General features: G+C 40.3%; 1 protein-coding gene and 1 long non-coding RNA gene across 5 annotated transcripts in view; both read left to right on the top strand.

The window, feature by feature from the left end:
* Positions 1 to 15,287, top strand: part of MTX2 (metaxin 2) — a 32,061-nt gene extending 16,774 nt beyond the window's left edge. For both annotated transcript variants that reach the window (XM_027462279.3, XM_027462280.3), the window contains 7 exons: positions 8,476 to 8,548; positions 11,305 to 11,381; positions 12,096 to 12,188; positions 12,919 to 12,957; positions 13,362 to 13,487; positions 14,069 to 14,145; positions 14,853 to 15,287. In XM_027462279.3, coding sequence (XP_027318080.1) covers positions 8,476 to 8,548; positions 11,305 to 11,381; positions 12,096 to 12,188; positions 12,919 to 12,957; positions 13,362 to 13,487; positions 14,069 to 14,145; positions 14,853 to 15,063 — 696 coding nt within the window. In that variant the 3' untranslated portion in view covers positions 15,064 to 15,287. The remainder of the gene's footprint in view (positions 1 to 8,475; positions 8,549 to 11,304; positions 11,382 to 12,095; positions 12,189 to 12,918; positions 12,958 to 13,361; positions 13,488 to 14,068; positions 14,146 to 14,852) is intronic.
* A 1,535-nt stretch (positions 15,288 to 16,822) lies between these two features.
* LOC140002944 (uncharacterized) overlaps positions 16,823 to 18,357 on the top strand; it is a 129,734-nt gene continuing 128,199 nt past the window's right edge. For 2 of the 3 annotated variants that reach the window (XR_011810685.1, XR_011810686.1), the window contains exon 1: positions 16,824 to 16,961. This is a non-coding gene — a long non-coding RNA (uncharacterized lncRNA). Of the gene's footprint in view, positions 16,962 to 18,357 lie in introns of all 3 variants that reach the window. The other variant, XR_011810687.1, reaches the window with a different exon arrangement.

Consider the following 18,357-nt stretch of genomic DNA (forward strand, 5'->3'; position numbering starts at 1 on the left):
GGTGTTTTTATGTGATACTTCATGTGGAGGTATCTGGGAGAGAGAGACCTCAGTAATGCTTGGTCAGCTGGAAAAATAAAAGAAAGAATTGTGCAATTTAAGAAGTGGGTTATGGGCCTTTCTGTAAGGACGATCACCAGACCCAAGGCCTTCCTGAAGCCAGGCCACCTGTGTCCTCATCTCTTACAGATGGTGAGTTAGGTCTGCTGTGTGTTTGTAAGTCTATAAACACTTTTTTTTGAGTTTTATATACTTTAGGATACAGCTTTATTCTTGTGCAAGTAGGCTACAGTTTTTCATTTACTTTCAGCCATGAACTTGGATCAAATGTGATAACCAAAGGAGACCATGCTTCACCCTGAAGCAGCGGGCCTGCCCAGGCCCTGTCTTCCTACTGATACTGGGCGCAGGTAGAGCCTTTTGGCCAGCGACTGGGCAGCACTGGTGGAGCAGAGGAGGTGGACGGGGCTTAATGTAGCTGTGCTTTGCTGGGCCTCTGGCCTCAAATGCAGCATGGAGCATCTCTGTGCTGTCCCAACTTGTCAGGAGGAGGAATGTGAGTGGTTAGACTACCTCTGTCCTTGCAGATTCTTCTGAAATATTTATGCAGGTAGTGTTAGAGTCTTGCTTAAAAGGCTGTCTAGATTGTTCAGGACTGTGGAAATTCTAGTAGCTATCCTGAGGTTATACAGCCTGCAGCTCATTACGTTAAGTTATGTATTAATTGCTAGTGCAATTGATGTCCTTGTAAATGGTCTTAATATATTCCAGGAAAGTGCATTTAGAATTGTCTGTTCTTAGTCCTGAATGACAGAAGGATGTTTGGGCAATTTAAAATTGTGTTACACAGACTAACTGCTTATTTACTTCAACAAGTAATCAAATAAATGTGTAAATCACACATGATTAATTGCTCTCTACAGATTTGTGATTTTTTTTGTGTGTGTGTGTGTGTGTGTATGAATTGTGGTTTGGTTTTCCTCTAGACAAAACATTAGGAGAAATCTGAACTTGTTGCAGAGGTTTGAACAAAGGCATAGTGAAATGAAAATCTGACGGTCTCTTTTTTTAAAGAGAATAAAAGCTGGAATTCTTCATGATGAGAAATGCAGTATCAACATAATCAATCTAGCAGCATTATGTTGTAGCTGAAAACATGCTTAAATCCCAAGCCATACAGGTACCTTTTGTGAGTGAAACATCTTTCATATAGTTCTAAGATGAAATTACCCCTGAATGAATAGCATCTTCATTTATCTTCAAAACCTCTGCGCTACCAGTGAATCTACTCTTTCCACATTCTACAACTAGAATTACATTATACCATTAGAGCAGTGTTGGGCTGCAGTGTAAAATAGATTGTTTTGGAAAATGAACGTGGCTTTGCTATAAATTACATTCACAGGTACAAAGGAATTTGTTATTTTGTTTAAAATAGTCACAAATATAATTAAGCTCTTAATTTATGTTAAACTACAAATGTGGCCATTACCATAACTGGATTAGGAATTTAATCTGTCACTCAAAGAATGATACTGAACAGTTTTCATTTATAACCTTAGACATACTATTTCAGTTACAGGGTCTGCAGCTGTTTGATATGAAAACTGAATTATTCTGTAGATTTGTTCATGGTTTTTAATTTTAAAATGTGTTCCTGCAATAAAGTAGAGAATAACTCTCTAGTTGTCATCACATATTGTCCTTTGTATGCTCATGAAATAATGTAAGAATGAAAACAGAAAATGCCTTTTACTCTTTCTTCACAACAGTATTGTGTGAGTGCTTCTAGAAGTGCTGCTGAACAGAGTTGCTTGGAATGGTTTGTTCTTTATTAAAAATCTAATCATGACTAAATCTTCTTCAAACGAAGCCTGAAGTGTGTGCCATCTGAAAATAGCGTTCCTCATGTGGGGACGTAAGTTGTGAACTATTTGAGTCTTGGCATAAGTAATTTCGTTCTTTCCTCTGATCTCAGCAACTGCAATCTGGATATGATTTACATCAAGTTGTAACTCATTTTTAATGAGTATATGTGTTTGCTCACATGTATTATTCTGAGAGGGGCTGGAGGGGAAGAGGAGAGCATTGTGATGGATCTGACAGTGCCCAATCTTTGTTGGGCAGGGCAAAGAGGAAGGGAGAGTGAAGGTCACCGAGGGAGTAAATACAAAACTCTCACCTCTCTTCTCTTAGTCCTTCCCATTGAACTTCATGCACAGTCATTTTCCATTCTTGTCATTATAGGAAGACACGATGGCATCACTTTCTTGCATTGTTTTTAGGGCAGCAGCAGAGCTGAAAACGTCATTCGTGTGAGAAGTGGAGGAGAGGAAGGGTTGGGGTGAGCTGCCTGCGATGGGCAGTGGTTTCTGGGCTCTGTGCTTTTGGGCCTTGGCAAAGCAGCACAAAAGTGATGGCGCTGGTAATTTTTTTAGGTAATTGAAATCCGACATACTCTTTACATTTTGAATTTGAAATTGGGTAAACTGTAAGAAAACAAAACAAGCCTTCAGTTGATTGTGTCCTCTAAGCAACGCTGTTGTAAATGTCCTCAGTGATTTTGTCAGGTGTCACCTGCCATGACTGAAGTGAGTGATAGGCATAGGTTGTTTGATTAATTTTGTAACAAGTGTCATCTCAAAGCTTCAGATCAACCTTTTTCATATAGCTGCTGATTCTTCATTCTCTTGCAGCAGAAATACAAATTGGTTTGTTCCATGCTGACTTTCAAAACAGAGTGACTTCTGCCACAGTTTGGGAGAAGAACACAGCAGCCCAGTCTGGGTGTGTTAGGACAGGAGATGCACTGAGAGGCTTCTCTGCTTTTTATTAGTTTACTGTCCTTTTTCCTAGACTCTGTCTTCCCTAGACTGTAACATTAAATATGAGGAGGGCAGGGAAGGAGAAATGTAATTCATTTTGTGACATGTTTTCTCCCTTCCTCTGTTCTTCCCCATGGATCTGCAGCAGCTCTCCACTTTGCAGTGTACAGCAAAGCCTCCCATTAAAAATGAGGTGCACAGAAGCAGTAAAAACTTCAGACTGAGAGCTTCCAGTCTGGAAGAAGGTAGCAGTAGCACTGCTAAAAAGTTACCATTCACATTTCTCTGCTTTTCCTGGATGCCGGAAGAGTTGATCATGCTACAGGTACAGAGGCTGGACTGGTATGAGAAGGGGGTGATTCTCAAGGAAGAAGAGGGGAGAGAGCACACGTGTAAGAGATAATGACAGACCCCATTAAGTCAAATGTTTTTTTTTTTTTGTTTGTTTGTTCTGTTTATCACATTAACCTCATTCAAAGAAAGGACAGTCTTTGTTCCAGAAGTAACTGGGAGAAAGGTTTTTGAAGAAGACATTACACTGGGCATAAGTTGCTAACCTGCACTGTCTTCCCATCTTCTACTTCAGTCATTGGCCAATGCTGGTACTGAACAAGAAGTCAGGCCCCTGTTTTTAAATTTACAGAAATGCAAATAGCCAGTGATATATATATGGGTACAGGAGGAAGCCCTGCTGATTCTAGGGGAATGAACTCAGTCCTTCCCAACCTGAGATTTTATTGCTCTCATAAATGTTGTATTAGCTAGTATGAACCATGAAATTACTCATTTATTTTAAAAGCCTGAGCATTTTGGTTTGATGTCCTTCAGTTGTAGTTAATTCTGTATATTTATGCCTGAATGAAGTTTCCTTTGTTTATATAAAGTGTATTGGGCAGTCACCTCTGATATTTTGTAACATGTGCAAAGGGAAATAAGACTATTAATCCTTTTTTGATTCATCTTAGTAGTTAACTCTTTGGATAGTTGTTAAGCAACTGCTTTAATATTCTTGCATGAGAGTCCTAAACACTGGAGGAGATCCAGGTTGTGGATTCCCTCTGTTCATTCTGTGGTAGCATTTTTTTTTCCCAGAGGAGGAAAGGAGAGAGGGGAATTCCGTGCCTTTCTTTGGAATTAAAAGCATCTTTGCAAGGTATGACAGTTAGGCTTGTGCTCAGTTAAGTGTCAGGTTTCTAGTTTTGCCGTTGCTGCCTTGCTTACCAGTTTTTAGATGATTTTTTTTTTTTGTAGGGTTTGATTAACTATCTTGGAATTCAGTTGGCCCCTTTCGGTCTTTTTAAGTTGATCAGCCAAATTTATGATGTTAACAATGATCTCTGATGTACTAGAATAAGGCTAGGCCCTTGATCTCTCAGGTTGCTCAGCTTTTGATGCCATGTCTTTGAAGGGATGTTGATATTTTCATAAATCTCAGCAGAACTGCAGTGGGGTGGTTCCAGCCTTCATTCCAGAAGCTCTCGGAGGAGTGGTGTTCACTCCCGTTTCCTGGTGGCTTGCTCAAGATGTGTATGTGAAGTACGTATCCAAGGGAGAGTGAGATGTTCTGAGCTGGAATAATCAGTGTCCCACTGCATCTTTTCACGGGGTTGGAAACCGTAGTGGTCTGATACCATCTGCACACCAAATGTGCTGGTGCTTAACATTCTAGTGAGTGGGCAAAAAGGGAACATAGCCTCCCTTGATCACTGAGCTAAAATGTTACAGGAGATAATGCCTCACAAAAATTGCTGCTTTGTCTTCTTTCTCCTATGTTTTCTCTGTGGGATTTCCTTAATTTGTGCCATTTTCAACTGTTTTGGTAAGTGTTCATGCCACTTAACTAGTTACTGGCTAAAATCTAATTCATCTAGCTGAATATATCAGAAAGAAAGTTGAGGTTTTCAGGCAGTGAATATTTACAAGGATGCGTTGGTCAAAACTTTTGTCCATCTCTTCTCTAAAAGAAATCACAATTATTTGAACATTCACTGTACTCAAAAGTCAAAAAAAAAAAAAAAAAAAAAAAGAAAAGGAATCCACCTGTGTTGTTAATACAAGTAGTATCCAAAGCTTCTCAGTCATCTGATAAAAGAATCGAAGTACTCCTGCAGTGATGCTAATTGCAAGGTCTGTTTCTTAGGCTGAGCCCTTATAGTGGAAGCTCCCAGTGTGGAACTTTCCTTCTACTTTTCATTTTCCTGCACAGGAATATTTAAGGAGCACTTAAGATTGCTTTGGGTACAGTCAAGCATGTTGGTATTTAATTCCCTGCCTTTTTAACTTTTTAAAGGCATGATAGCAGTTCTCCATTTTCAGATATGTTTTCTTATTGTGTTGTGTTGGTGGGTATTTTAAAGGTCTTTTTTAAAGCTTGCTGAGGGTAAACCAGCTGACTTCTATGCTTGCTAGAGTCTGCTCTTTGTTATGCAGAGTAGTGAACATTTTGTTTAGTTCAGTTAAAATTTCTTCCCACGTTAGAGCTCAATTCTAGTTTAGCCTCCTCTCTGTGCTTTTCTTTAAGTGCTGAAAAGGCACACGGACCCCGTGTGTTTGCATTTCCAAGATGTCCCAATGGCAATGTGTTCTCAGTCCACTTTGAACTAGGCCAGAGACTGAGGTGGAATTTTCCTGCCAAATATAATAAGGGTCGATATTCTGTGGTCTGTGGATATTTATTGAGGAGAAGGAGAGAGAGAAAGGTCACATTTAGATTTTTGATGGAATTTTGGCTGAACTCTTTACACTAATAAGATTTTATTTATAGCTTAGCCTCTATTGAGAAATGCTTTGCACAGTTACAAACTGTATTTTTTGTGGTAACCTTGTACTGTGTAGGAGCCTATGTACAGTGTAGGCAATAATTTGCTGAAGGAACTCATGTAACCTAAGTGTTCTGTACTGGCATATCTCATTTTTGACACACTGATATGGAAAAGTAAAAATAGTTTTCTGATTCACTTCCTCGTGCTTGAATGTGTCTCTGCACTCGCAAGCTCTTTAGTTATTCATGTGTTACTCGAACTCCAGTGCAGTTCAGACATTCTCTTCTGCACCAGCAGTGAGAATAGTACATGGCGGTCTTAAAATTCATCTCTAGCTTAATGCAGAATCGCAGAGTTAATTTAATGCCTTGCTGCAAAGGGAATTCATTTGGTAAGCCCGGATAAAATGAAACTTCACATATTTTTGAGGTGAAATTCAACGGCTAAGGATGAAGTAGTATGATACGAGTTCAATCCCCCCTTCTCCTGCCCAAGGATGAATTTACTTCTGAATCTGCTGTCTGGTGCCAGCAGTTCCACCACATCACAGAGCTGCTGAGGGGAGGTTGTTTGCGTCCTACTGTAACTGACAGAGCTATAGGAAGAACCAAGTCTGCTTTCCAATGGAGTTGTTACATATATTCAGCAGGTTACACTGCATCTGGCAGTGGCACACTAATGAGTATTTAATCTGAACCAAAATCACCAAATTCTTGTCTCGAGGATATTTCGTAAGTTGCATATAGAGCCCCAGTCTGGGCAGAGGACATGATGCATATAGCGGTAGCTGGAACAGTCTGCACCATTCCTAGGTCCTGCAGAACCAACAAGCAAGGGAAGAGGTCTGGGACTGAGACCAATGCCTTACATTCCTGTTTTAAAAATAGTCTTTTGTGTATTCTTGCCATTTACATGGAGTTTGGGAAGCTGAGGCTGCAAGAGTCTTGATATGTGGTGGACTTCGGCATGCTGCACACTTAAAAAGTGGGATGTTGTCAAATGTGAGCAGTGCCCTGTGTTTTCTGTGGGTGATAGTTGCTGCCTTAAGCAGTTGTAGAGGTTCTGGTAGGGATGAGGCTTTGGCCATCAAAGGACCGGTTTATTCCTGAGTAGTACAAGACTTGTAGTACTTGGCAGATATACATACACACACACACAGATCTGCATGTGGCTGTGTAGTAACTGGCTCCCAAGCAGAGCTTTCAGCTAGGATTAGGCTGAGGAAATCTGTAGAAACCCAAGTTATCCAAGTGAATTTTGCAGAGCCTCTAGAGCTCAGAGGCAGGCTGCTGTCAGCTGCAGTCAGTGTCTTTGTAACTGTTCACGTCCATATCTCATCTGAAAATGCACGAGCCAAAAGGTGTAATGAACTGTGTGGTTATTGGGTTGGTTGGAAGAGGCCTTGAAAGGGTCTGAAGATTTCAGCTTTTGTTCCTTGGGTACAGGGGACAGTGCTTGGGTTAGGGTTTGGGAACAAAGCACCTGAAGAGCATGAGGGAGAGGAGGGAGATTGTTTGATGGATACTACAGAAGGCACAAAGTTGGGAAGAGTGCTGGTGGCAGTGTTAGTTAATGCCTTATGGACTTTGTGTGGAGATGAGCAGTCTCAGTGCAGTTAAGATTTGGGTTAGTTTGATGTCTGTGGTTAGGGCCTGAGCATCTAAAACTGTGAGAGCACAGTTTACTGCCAGATCTTGTAACTAGGAGGAAGCCCATGCAGAAAGTGGCCAGTGACACCTTCTGCTGTGGGCACTGGTTTCCTGAATGTAATTATGGTTAGGTCACGTTCTGGGAATCTGACAGGGCTCTTGCTGGGTGCTATGTACTTTATTTTCTTTGGCTTTCTACTCCATCTCCTAAATGAGATCCAAGTGCAAATAGAGTATACTCAGGCTGGGAGAGCTGTTTCTAAAACAGCTTTAAAAGTATGCTGTGCTGTTTGCCATTCTCTGGGACCCGAGGCACTTAACATTTTGGCTTTGATCTTCTCACTTGCAGCCAATGCAGACCACGCCTTCCCTCAAGATAAAGCAGCATTTTCCTTCATGGTTGGTAGTATTCTTGGGGTATGCTTTTTTGAACCTCAAGCCACGGTGGATAAATAGGTGTAATGTTGGAAGTCTGCAATCCCAACCTTTCTATTTGCAAAGACAAAGTGAATGATAGGACTTCAGCCCAGTTGTAAGAGACTTTACAGTTTAAGAGGTTCCTTATGTGCCATGATACCTCTAAATTGTAGGTATTTGTCTTGACGCTTTGCTTTTTAAACAGAAACACACCAGGGATTTGGTAGTGACAGCAGATGCTGACAAAATCAGTATCCCACTGAGGATGCTTTGGATCCAAGGTTAGAGATGAAAGAAACAGTAAATCGATGACTTGCACTCTCCGTGATTCACATAAATTACAGATAATAAATTCTTCCCCCTAAAGCAGACTGGTGCTCTTAGAGTGTCGTAAAGCAAAACTTTTGGCAACTGTTGTAATGTGGGAAGGTGCTGCGTGTATTTGCTGTGTTACACAGCATGAGTTTGGTTAGGCAGCTCTAGCTGCAAGAAGCAAGTACTGTGATTTTCAGGATGGGCCGAGTGTCACTTAATTCTGTACAGCCACAACACTAGTTGTGTCTTTCAGATGGTGCTTCTTCGCTCCTCTTGAGGGGAGGGGGGAAAGAAACTTCATTAGAAGAATGCCAGTCAATGACAGGACAATAAACAATTGTCTAAAAATGTTAGAAAACCGTGTTTTTCTTTTTGCTTAAAAGCAGTATGCAAGGAACTTTACGTCATAGGTATGTGCTAAGAATTTGCTAAAACATAGTGATATGTATGAAGAACACATTTGTCTGTCACTGGTGTATCAATGCTTTTTAAATGCTTTGTTTGCAGGCCTTTTTGCAAATGTGCAATCTGCCGGTCCGGGTGGTTTGCAGGGCAAATGCCGAGTACATGTCCCCATCTGGTAAGTGCGGCCTTCATTTAGCTTACTACATTACACCTCCAGTTGGATGCCATGGCAACTGTGCCTTGTCTTGCTGATAAGTCAGTCCGTGCTACATGTCTGGGATGCCTTCCCCCTCCTCTCCGGTGCAGTTTCTTTCCTGTAAACAATTAAAACAATTAAATGTAACGTAACGATGGTACAATACGTAAGGAAGCCTGTGAATGCCATCCTTAGGTGTAGCAGACAGTTCAAATGCCTGGTGGCAACCTTCTCTAAAAAGCTGGAGGACTGTGAGTTGAAACAAAGACGTTTCCAAAAATGCATTTAATCTGCATCCAGGGAATATTCCTGCTGAATGGTACTGTATTTTGCTGTTCCTGGGGTGAGACAAAACTGGAGAGAGTACCTTTTGTTACCTTGTCTGGGAGATGGTGGCAGGTATGTAAATACAGGGGAAGAATGCATTGTCACTCTTACGGGTGCCTGGTGGTTTTAAACCTCTCTCTGATACCCAGAGAAAACTGCTGAATGCAGGGCTCACAAGTCTGGCAGTCAGTGCGCTCCTGCTCAATTTTTGTTGTGTTACAAGATATTATTTGCCAATTGCCTGGCTCTAGCTGACGCTTGCCATATGGAAAGGCCTGTCAGTATGTCTGCCGACTGTACGAGTTCTGCTGCTGCTACTGATATTTCAGTCAAAGCAGCTGGAGTTATACTATTCAGAAAAAAGGAAAGCTGCTTGGCAGCAGTGAAAAATACCAAAATATTTACCTTTTGTAGGTAAAGATAGCTTTAGAATGCTGAATATCTACACAGAAGAGCTTCTTAGATCTGCAGGAGTGTGACTGGTGGCAGCTGCATGCCCCCTCTTCTTTGCCATCCATAACCCATGTCCACACTTGCTGGCATCTGACATTTTCCCAGTTTCCTTTCTTTACCACATTTTCATTCTGTAAGGATAATTTGAAAAAAGTTTGTATTTGCACCCTTGCCACCACCCTCTGTCTCTAGCAGTGGTAGACAGAGATCTGCATCTCATCGCTTGGGGGTGAAGGTTATTTACTTTGTCGTTGTAATGACAAAATCCATTCTGAGGGAGTCAAAAGTGGAATACTAAAGGATTGTCTTTGTGTGGAAAGTGCAGCCTAGCTGAAATCATTGAACTCTGGAGCTCAGGAAGGTCTGCGTTTCCTTTCGCAGTATGCAGCGTGTGGATGCAGATGGAGCCTTTGTTGGTGTGGTGCACTTCATTTATTACCCTTAGGCCAACTGAGCCAGTGAAAGGGAATCTCGGGATAAAAACCATGACTGAATGCTGCGAGCATGAACTCTGTTTGAACTAGGCCTAACATTAGGTTTTATGTGTTTCAGTGGAAAGGAATGCATGTATTGCTAATAACATATTTGGAGTCAGGCAGGTATTGATGGATCTTGCTCTTTGGGCTCTCTGTAGAAAGCAGTTTGCCCACAGCACGAGACAGGAAAGCATGTACTGTGCCCCATTGTACTGGGCAGGCTTGTTTGCTGTCTTTAGTCATGAGGGCCTTTTTGGTGATACAAAATGTCCAGCATTTGTCTCCACTCTATGGCCGACTTCAGTCATGTAAGCAGTCGTATAAGATTTAGTCTTAAACATAACATGGTACTTAAGGGTGGAGTTTGTCAGTTGCATTTGGATGAAGATCTACAGAATGAGCAGTGTGTTTAGGGTGGATTGAAGCAGGAGCACTCAACTTCACATGCTTAAAGCTGTGAAAAAGGGGCATTTGGCAACTTCTGTCATTCTTTGTGCTTTGCTGCATGTAACATTGCTTCCTCGCGGCTTGGGTCTGTGTGTAACAGAAGTCACCACGCAGAGAACATGGTCCATGCAGGCTCAGGAGCCTTCCTTCCTTCACACCATCACAAGTTCCACCAGTTAACAGTCACTTCCCAGATCCCTTTTGTGGACTGGCTGGTTTTAGTCCTGCCCCATGCTGGGCCTTCTGGGCTGAGCTATATAGACTGAGTGTTGATCTGATATTAAGCTTTAACACAGTTTTGCTTCCATGACAATGAAAAAGCTCCCGACCTCCTCCAACTCCTCAACAGGGAAAATGTGGGTCTAATGCTGTTCCTGACCCCAGAACCACAGTGCCCTAAAAAAATGCTCTCCCACAACCAGAGGGTGAAGGCTGGGGCAGTTGTCAGGAGCCAGTTGGCCCAGTTGCTGGAAATCTGAAGAGCTGGAGGAGGGAGAGTCAAAATCCTGCCTTGCTGAGTGTGCATTTCGCTTCCCCCTGCTTGCTTTTCTGGGCACAGGGCCACCTCTCCTGTCATCCTTTCAGCAGTCCTTTCCCTGCTAGTGGGTTAGAAGGGAGGGTGGGAACGCGTTGCTGTCAAACTAGCCAAGGGCTCTGTCTGCTTTCCTGGGATTTCCCAGCTGTACTTCAGATAAATGTTGAATTTGGTCTTTCCAGCAAAACAAAACCCATTATTAAAATACAAGTCAATAGATCTCATTCGATAACTTTGAAATACACAACTGCAAGTCCTGCATGTAAAAGTGGGTCGGGAGGAGGAAGATCAGGCAGTTATGTTTGTTATTACAAATTAAAACTGTGTGAGCTATGTATCTAAAAACTTTACCTGTGCTTGTTTAAAAATAAAACCAAAAGCAACAACAACAAAAAATGTGTTCAGGTGTACCTATAATATTTAATTGCTTTGAAAATATGAAATGTTGTTTTACATGCATAAAAAGCTCTTACTAAAATACATTTTTCATTTTACAGGCAAAGTGCCCTTTATTCACGTGGGAAATCAAGTAGTATCTGAACTCGGGCCCATAGTACAGTTTGTAAAAGCCAAGGTATTCATACATTGTCTTCATCTATTACTGAATAGTGCGTTAGCTCTCCTTAGCACTTGTGCTTATTTGGTGTGCTCCTCTAGGCTGTTACTTCATTTTTTAAAGCAGTGTGGAAGTCAGGTGCCATTTTAAAAGAAGGATGCCCTGAAGTGGGAGTTCGTTGAGGTGGAAATGTTTTTCTTTGATATTACCTTATATTGTGGAAATAAGTTCTGTGCAGACTATATGCATACCAACATCACTTTCTGAGAACCCTTTTCTACGTGCCCTGTCTCAGTTTCTCATAATTCTTAAACTCTGAAATAGCTGGTTTAAATTTTGAAGTGTCAGATACTGTTTGTATTTACCTTTTTTTTTCCTTCAAAAATGTTTGTCTTTTCACTGAGCACCTTGATAAAGCTGTATCACAGATGTAAACTTGTTTACTTCTTGACACAAACATATACTAACTGGGAGGTTGTGTGCTCAAACTGTGTTAAACTGTTCCTGGTAATAGCCTACATTTCTTGTAGGTTAGCTATATCATGTTACGATGATTTCTTTTTCATTCTAAATACACTTTATGTAAAAAGTATGTATGTAATTTGTTATTGAGCTTATGTAAGAGATCAGCATCTGATCCAAAGCTCACTGACTTCAGAGGTCCTTGGGTCAGGCATTGCTGAATACTCCAATATCCTATCTTACATGTCTCTCTTTTTCTCTCCCCATTAGGGCCATTCTCTCAGTGATGGGTTGGATGAAGTCCAAAAAGCTGAGATGAAAGCCTACATGGAATTAGTCAATAATATGCTCTTGACAGCGGAGGTACAGCAAGCCATAGTGACTCCACACACTTTCATAAGTGATTATAGGCAAGAAAGCTTTAGGACTTTTTCCTGTACTGGAAAGGACGGGACTTTTTCCTGTACTTAAGTCTTAGATTAGGTCATCAACTTTGGAGGAGAAATGAGGCAGGAATAAATTCTCTGTATCCTATGGGACTACTTGATGAAATATTCCTGTAAACTCAAGCCACGTGTATGATTCCCCCACCCACCTGAAGTGTGCTGTGTAGCTGTAGAAGTGACTGATTTCTGCAGATGGAAAATGTCAGCAGTTCCTGGGATTCTACCCCATCCCCTGGCTGGCTGGGCAGCCCCAGTGTTGCCTTTCACAGTGCACATGCTCATGTGCCGTGCTAGAAGCTGGGTTACCCATGGGTTGCATCCATGGCCAGTTAACATGATGCAGTTCCAGCACTGGAAATGCTCACAAGCACGTAGCTGAGGGCTGGAAACCTGCGTGTGGAGTTGTGTGCGGCACAGGCAAAGAGAGTGGGTGGGCCTTCGGCCTCAGCTTCGCGCTGGTGCTGGCCAACTGAGGATTAGCAACTGGGCATGTGGCTTCCAGTTTTAATTTCTTTTCTGTGTTCTGAGATCTAATAGAAGGAATTAAATTTAATGTAATATAGAAAAAAAAAATCCACTGGTGAGAAATGATTGTATCTGTATTCTTGTTTATTAGGAAGTTTAGTAAATGTTCTTTCTGTTCCTAGCTGTATCTCCAGTGGTGTGATGATGTTACAGTAGAGGAGGTGAGTGGTTCTGCAACATTTATCGTAATTAAAATTTAATGAGAAAACACTTTTGCTCACAATTGCAAGTCCCTACTTATAAATGAAACATTGAGGTTTGTGCCATTAATGATACAGTCTTTTCGCTTTAATTTTGCTTGCATATATGTTTTAGGGAAGTTTTGTCTTTACTGGAGGTAGATGACTGCAAAATAGATGTGGGTTTTGCGTAAGTTTCTATGGTAATAGTTTTAAGTACTGCAAAATATAAATTCTGCACAAATAGTTGCAACATGTCATGCAAAACCCTTTCTCTTTTACATCTCCTTTTGTGGCAGAAATGTGTGAATATTAGCTATTTTGTAAACAGAGGTATCTGCATTTCTTCTGTTATAACTAAGTACCTTTCTGTTTCTAAAACAAAGATTACCCACCCAAGGTACGGATCCCCATACCCATGGCCTCTTAACCGCATTTTGGCCTATCAGAAGCAGTGGGAGATAAGGCGGAAGATGAAAGCCATTGGATGGGCTGGCAAGTCGCTTGAGCAGGTCAGTATGAAAGGTGAAGCTGATTTGTTCGCCACCTTTTCCTCTTTTATTTAAGATTTCAGAGAAGTAATGCTTTCTTGAAACAGTTGCAATAAAAAATATATATTGTGTACTTTAACATTATCTAGAGTCAGGCATCTACGTTCAGCAGCAATATATCTTAAATCATATGCATTCTGATGGGGTGGGAAGAAAGATGCTTTGCTATATGTGTATTTTTTGCTACTGTTAGTTTACGCCATGGTCCTGAAAATAATTTATAAATTACAGTCCCCCACCTGCTGTGGCATTAATAGTCATGCTTTTCAGGATTGTAGCAAAAAAGAAAAAGGCAGTTTTGAGGTGTAAGTTAGTACTTTTAATTAAGCTAAGTCAAAAATCTTATAGAAAGCACTTAATTTGATGTATGTTAAATGTTAGATTAAATAACACTCAGCCACCTACCTTTAGCAGCTTTTGATGTTCCAACATTGTGTATTCTTTGTTCTCTCTGTCAGGACAAATACAGTAAGAAGGTTATTTTTTTTAATGTTGGTCTTCCCTGACATTATGATTACCTTATCTCTTGTGTGTTTTGATAGGTGCTTGAAGATGTAGATCAGTGTTGTCAGGCTCTTTCCCAGAGATTAGGAACACAACCATATTTCTTCAATAAGCAGTAAGTTACCCTCTTCTGAAATGTTACATCCACCCCTAAAAATATTGTAAAATGTACGTATGGTATATGTAAATAAATATATATATAAAGCATATGAACGTACACACGCATATATGTATATATACACACACCATGTATACTTTAAATATATAAATATAAAAATCTCCTGGTTTATTTCAATTCTGTGTTATTGGTTGAAGAAATTCAAATGCGTGACAGCAATACAAACATGATATTTCAAAAAAAAAAAAGTAATTATAGGTTTTAAAAGGAAAATCTGTTTTTTTTTTTTTTTTCTGTTGATTTAATTTTATTCCTGTTTGTCTTTTATATAGAGTCTACCACATCTCATATAGTCTAAAAATTTGCACCTTTATACAGTTGTCTTTAAATGTGTCTTTTTTTTATAAGAAACTTTACCTGTGTTTAAGTAACATTCTGTACTAGGTACAGGACAGTAAATGTACATCATGCCAGGACAGTTTTTCTGCATGGTTATATGTGCTATATATTTATATCCATATATGCATATATAGATATGCATAGTTATATATATAGTTATGTATATATATACACATATATGTATATATATACACATATTAGATTGCATTGCTGTCTAACAGTTACTCAGAACAGCTATTTTTTTTCTTAATCAGTCCTTACTTTACAAAATACCTGCTTTTTTTTTTTGCCGTTTGTTTTTACAGACCAACTGAATTAGATGCTCTGGTATTTGGACATCTGTTCACAATCCTCACTACTCAACTAACCACGGATGAACTTTCTGAAAAAGTGAAAAACTATGGTAATCTCACAGCCTTCTGTAGGCGAATAGAGCAGCAGTACTTTGAAGGTCATGATAAGGACAACTCTGGAACTGCTGCACCCAGATCTGCTAAGAGGTCCTTACTGAGATAAGAAAGTTACTTGGTTGGAGTGGATTGCAAATCATTCTGGGTCAAGAAAAACTCTAAATATAGTTTTTGTGTTGTAGAACATACTGTGCACATTTAACCTGAAATGACTGTATGGGCACTTCCATTTTAATTCCATATTAATTGGCTATGTGCCACTGCCTCTAAAGTGACCTTTGAAAAGCATCGTATCTGTATTTAAAAATAAATAAAATATTTTAAAAAGTTTATCTGATCTAAATGTCTTTTTTCTTTTAACTGAGCTTTATGTGAATGTAATAGAAGTTTCTGTTCGTCATTATAGCAAAAAGACAAGGAATGCAATTTGCTTGAAATAGAAAACAAATAATTTAACTATGTAATAAAACTAATGATGAGAAAATACTTCTTCCTTCACCCTGTACTCACCAGCCTTTTGTGTGCTTGCACTTCAAAAATACATGTTGACAAAGGGACCAACATTTATAAACTAATGGGTAAAAATAGAGCTCTAGCTCTTATTTTATTTCTCCCCTCCTACTATTCCTATTAGAGTAGCACTTCAACCTTTCTTTACATCCTTGCAATACAAATACATAAGAAACTGCTGCACTTGTGGAAGATCGGTAGTTAGCACCTAAGTCAAAGCTTTCACTACAGAAGGCAAGACTAATTATGAGCAACAGAAGTGCAAGCTTTCTGGTGCTGACCCAGACAGATACTCTGTAAGGAAGAAAAAAGGTCTTTATCCTCATCCTCTGCTTGGACTGCTGGTAGCAATGTCATCATCTGCATCAGCAGTAACATCTGGGGATCAGGCCATGGGAGTGAGCTAGATGAGTGGGATCCTGTTGACAGGACACCTGGAGGATAGCTGTAAAATAGTCCAAATTGCTAAGCTGGAAATAAACTAATGCATTAGAGAATTTAAGTTGCGTTCCTCAGCCAAAATGCCTTCAGGGTCTGGGTGACAAAAATGTCTTGGAGCTTTGCTGCGTATAACTGATGTGATTTTATTTAGTCCTTATTTTATGTCAAAGTAACTTCTGGCTTTCATGGTTTCTTATTATGTGTGTCTTGCCCCTGCTTTTATTTCTTGTTCACCTTTGGTTTTCAGATTTGCATTTTTTTTTCTTTCCTGTGATTTCCCAATTATTCTCCTCAGCTTGTCTTGGTCTGTCTAAAATGAATTTGCTAGCTAAGCATCTGCCTAGCTGTTTCCACTTCCAATATGTTAGTGCTGCTTCTAAACTTTGAAGTACTTGTTTGGGTGGTTCTCTTAGCAAAGGGGTTGGTATGAGACTGGGGCTGACATGCCCTGGTCTTTCTGCCTCCCTGTCCTGTGATGCATGTGGGCACAGTAAAACAACAGTAAGCAAAACCACACAATTGTGGTGCTCCAAAACCTCTGGCAACTTGGAACTCTTCAAGGGATGGTGCCTGTGTGTAGGCCTCTAACTGGTATTTCCTTGAACACATCACCATTTCGCTCTGCTTTCTCAGTTGTGCTTGATGCTTTTCCAGAACTGCTAACAACCCAAGAAATGTGCTGGTGCCAAAACCAGTCCGTGTGCTCAACTGGGAACTTGCTTGAGCAGTCTGACTGGTTGGAACCGTTGTGCCTTGTTCCTATGAAACATGTTCCTTTGACTGCACCTCTTAGTGTCAAAGCACTTAGAGGCTTGAACTGTTATGCAACGGTCACGAGATTTTTGGCTGCCACCTCCTCCTCCTCTCAAAACCTGAGCAGAAAGTATCAGTGTGCCTTGGGTTGACTGGGGCTCTCTTGGCTCTGTGGCTTGTGAACCACTGCTACTTACTCATGCTGCGGGGACCAGCATTGCCAGCTCAACTGGAATAGGGAGCTGAATTCCTACTGCCTTCTTTTTGATACAGGATTCTTCATACTGGAGTTAAACTAAGGTTAGTATCCATGCATAAGTGGGACTTGGCTATCTATCAAATCACTTGCCAACAGAGGAAAATCTCCCTTGTTCTGCATTTCTGTCTGTTTCACAAGCCTGTTTCGTCTGAATATCTTCTCAAATTAAACCCCATCAACTATTGACTGCTTCATGACAGTTTCTGCTATCAGTGGCGGTAGCCAAGATCCCAAACAATCCTTTAGCATTTTCTGCATTAATGCAACTTTGGGAAAAAAAAAATAAAAAAATTCTTAATTTGTGGAGAATGGCATATTATGATATATGCTACTTTGAGAGAAAACTACTCCCTAATGGTCTCTAAAGTTAGCAGTGCTGTGGTGGTAGGGAATCCTGTGTGAAAAAATGAAGTATCTTAATCCAGGGTGATTACATTTGGCATTTACTTCCCATTATGTTCAGAGCATCGTTTATGACTGAAGGTTTTAACTTAGCTTCTGTGTTTTTGGCAATCCTGCTACCAGTAGTTTACTTGATGGACTTCAAAGCCACCTATGCGCAGGCATTAACTTATATACAGCTTGGCACTGCAGGTGGCCATGTGTTCCTCCTCTTTTAAGGCTGCAGAGGCCATTAGTCAATTTGCTACCAAATTTTAGAGAATGCTTTGAAATGACAGCATTAAATTAAGCCATGTTTTTACATTTTGGCAAGAACAGGTTTCCATGAGGAAGAAGCAGTGGTATACAGCACTTTGAAGGCTGAACAGATAGTCCTTGCAAATTTTGTGTGGTAACACCTAGTGCACTTTTAACTTCAGAGGGAAACAAACAAACAAACAAACAAAAAAACTACTGAGGTAGCCATATGCATGAACCCATTTTGAATGTCTCATCTAGAAATACATCTAAATGCTGTGGAAGTGGTTTGGCAAAAGATAGTGATCTTTATTACAAGCAAAGTTTTGTAAATCTATCTCAGCTACTCAGACTACACTTAGGGATATGGAGACAGGCAAATTACTTGGAGTTTTCAATACTGAAGTGAGAGGACATGCAGAGACTGAGATCTGAAAGTTTAACCACCCCTCTCCTTGCTCGTTTAGTGCAACTTTGATAACTTCATTAGTAAAACAAAATTTAAAGGGGAAGGGCTATTTTTGACTTCCTTAAGAGCGAAATTATTCACATGGCATGTTCAGACTGCACATCCTTCTAGGCAGTATCTACATTTAAAACTAAGAAAAATCTTGGCTTTGGTGCCAGTGCTGAAGATAGCTATTTAAGTCATAGGCAAAGGATGTTGTTCTTCATAAATCAAGAAATTATGATGTGATGCTTCTTTAAGTAATGTTGCTAGCATGCGTATTGCTACAGAGCAGCCTGAGCTGAACACTGAGGACCCAAGCTTGCACACCATGCTTTAACATGGGGAAG

This window comes from Anas platyrhynchos, chromosome 7, assembly GCF_047663525.1.
Source record: "Anas platyrhynchos isolate ZD024472 breed Pekin duck chromosome 7, IASCAAS_PekinDuck_T2T, whole genome shotgun sequence".
Lineage (NCBI taxonomy): Eukaryota > Metazoa > Chordata > Aves > Anseriformes > Anatidae > Anas > Anas platyrhynchos.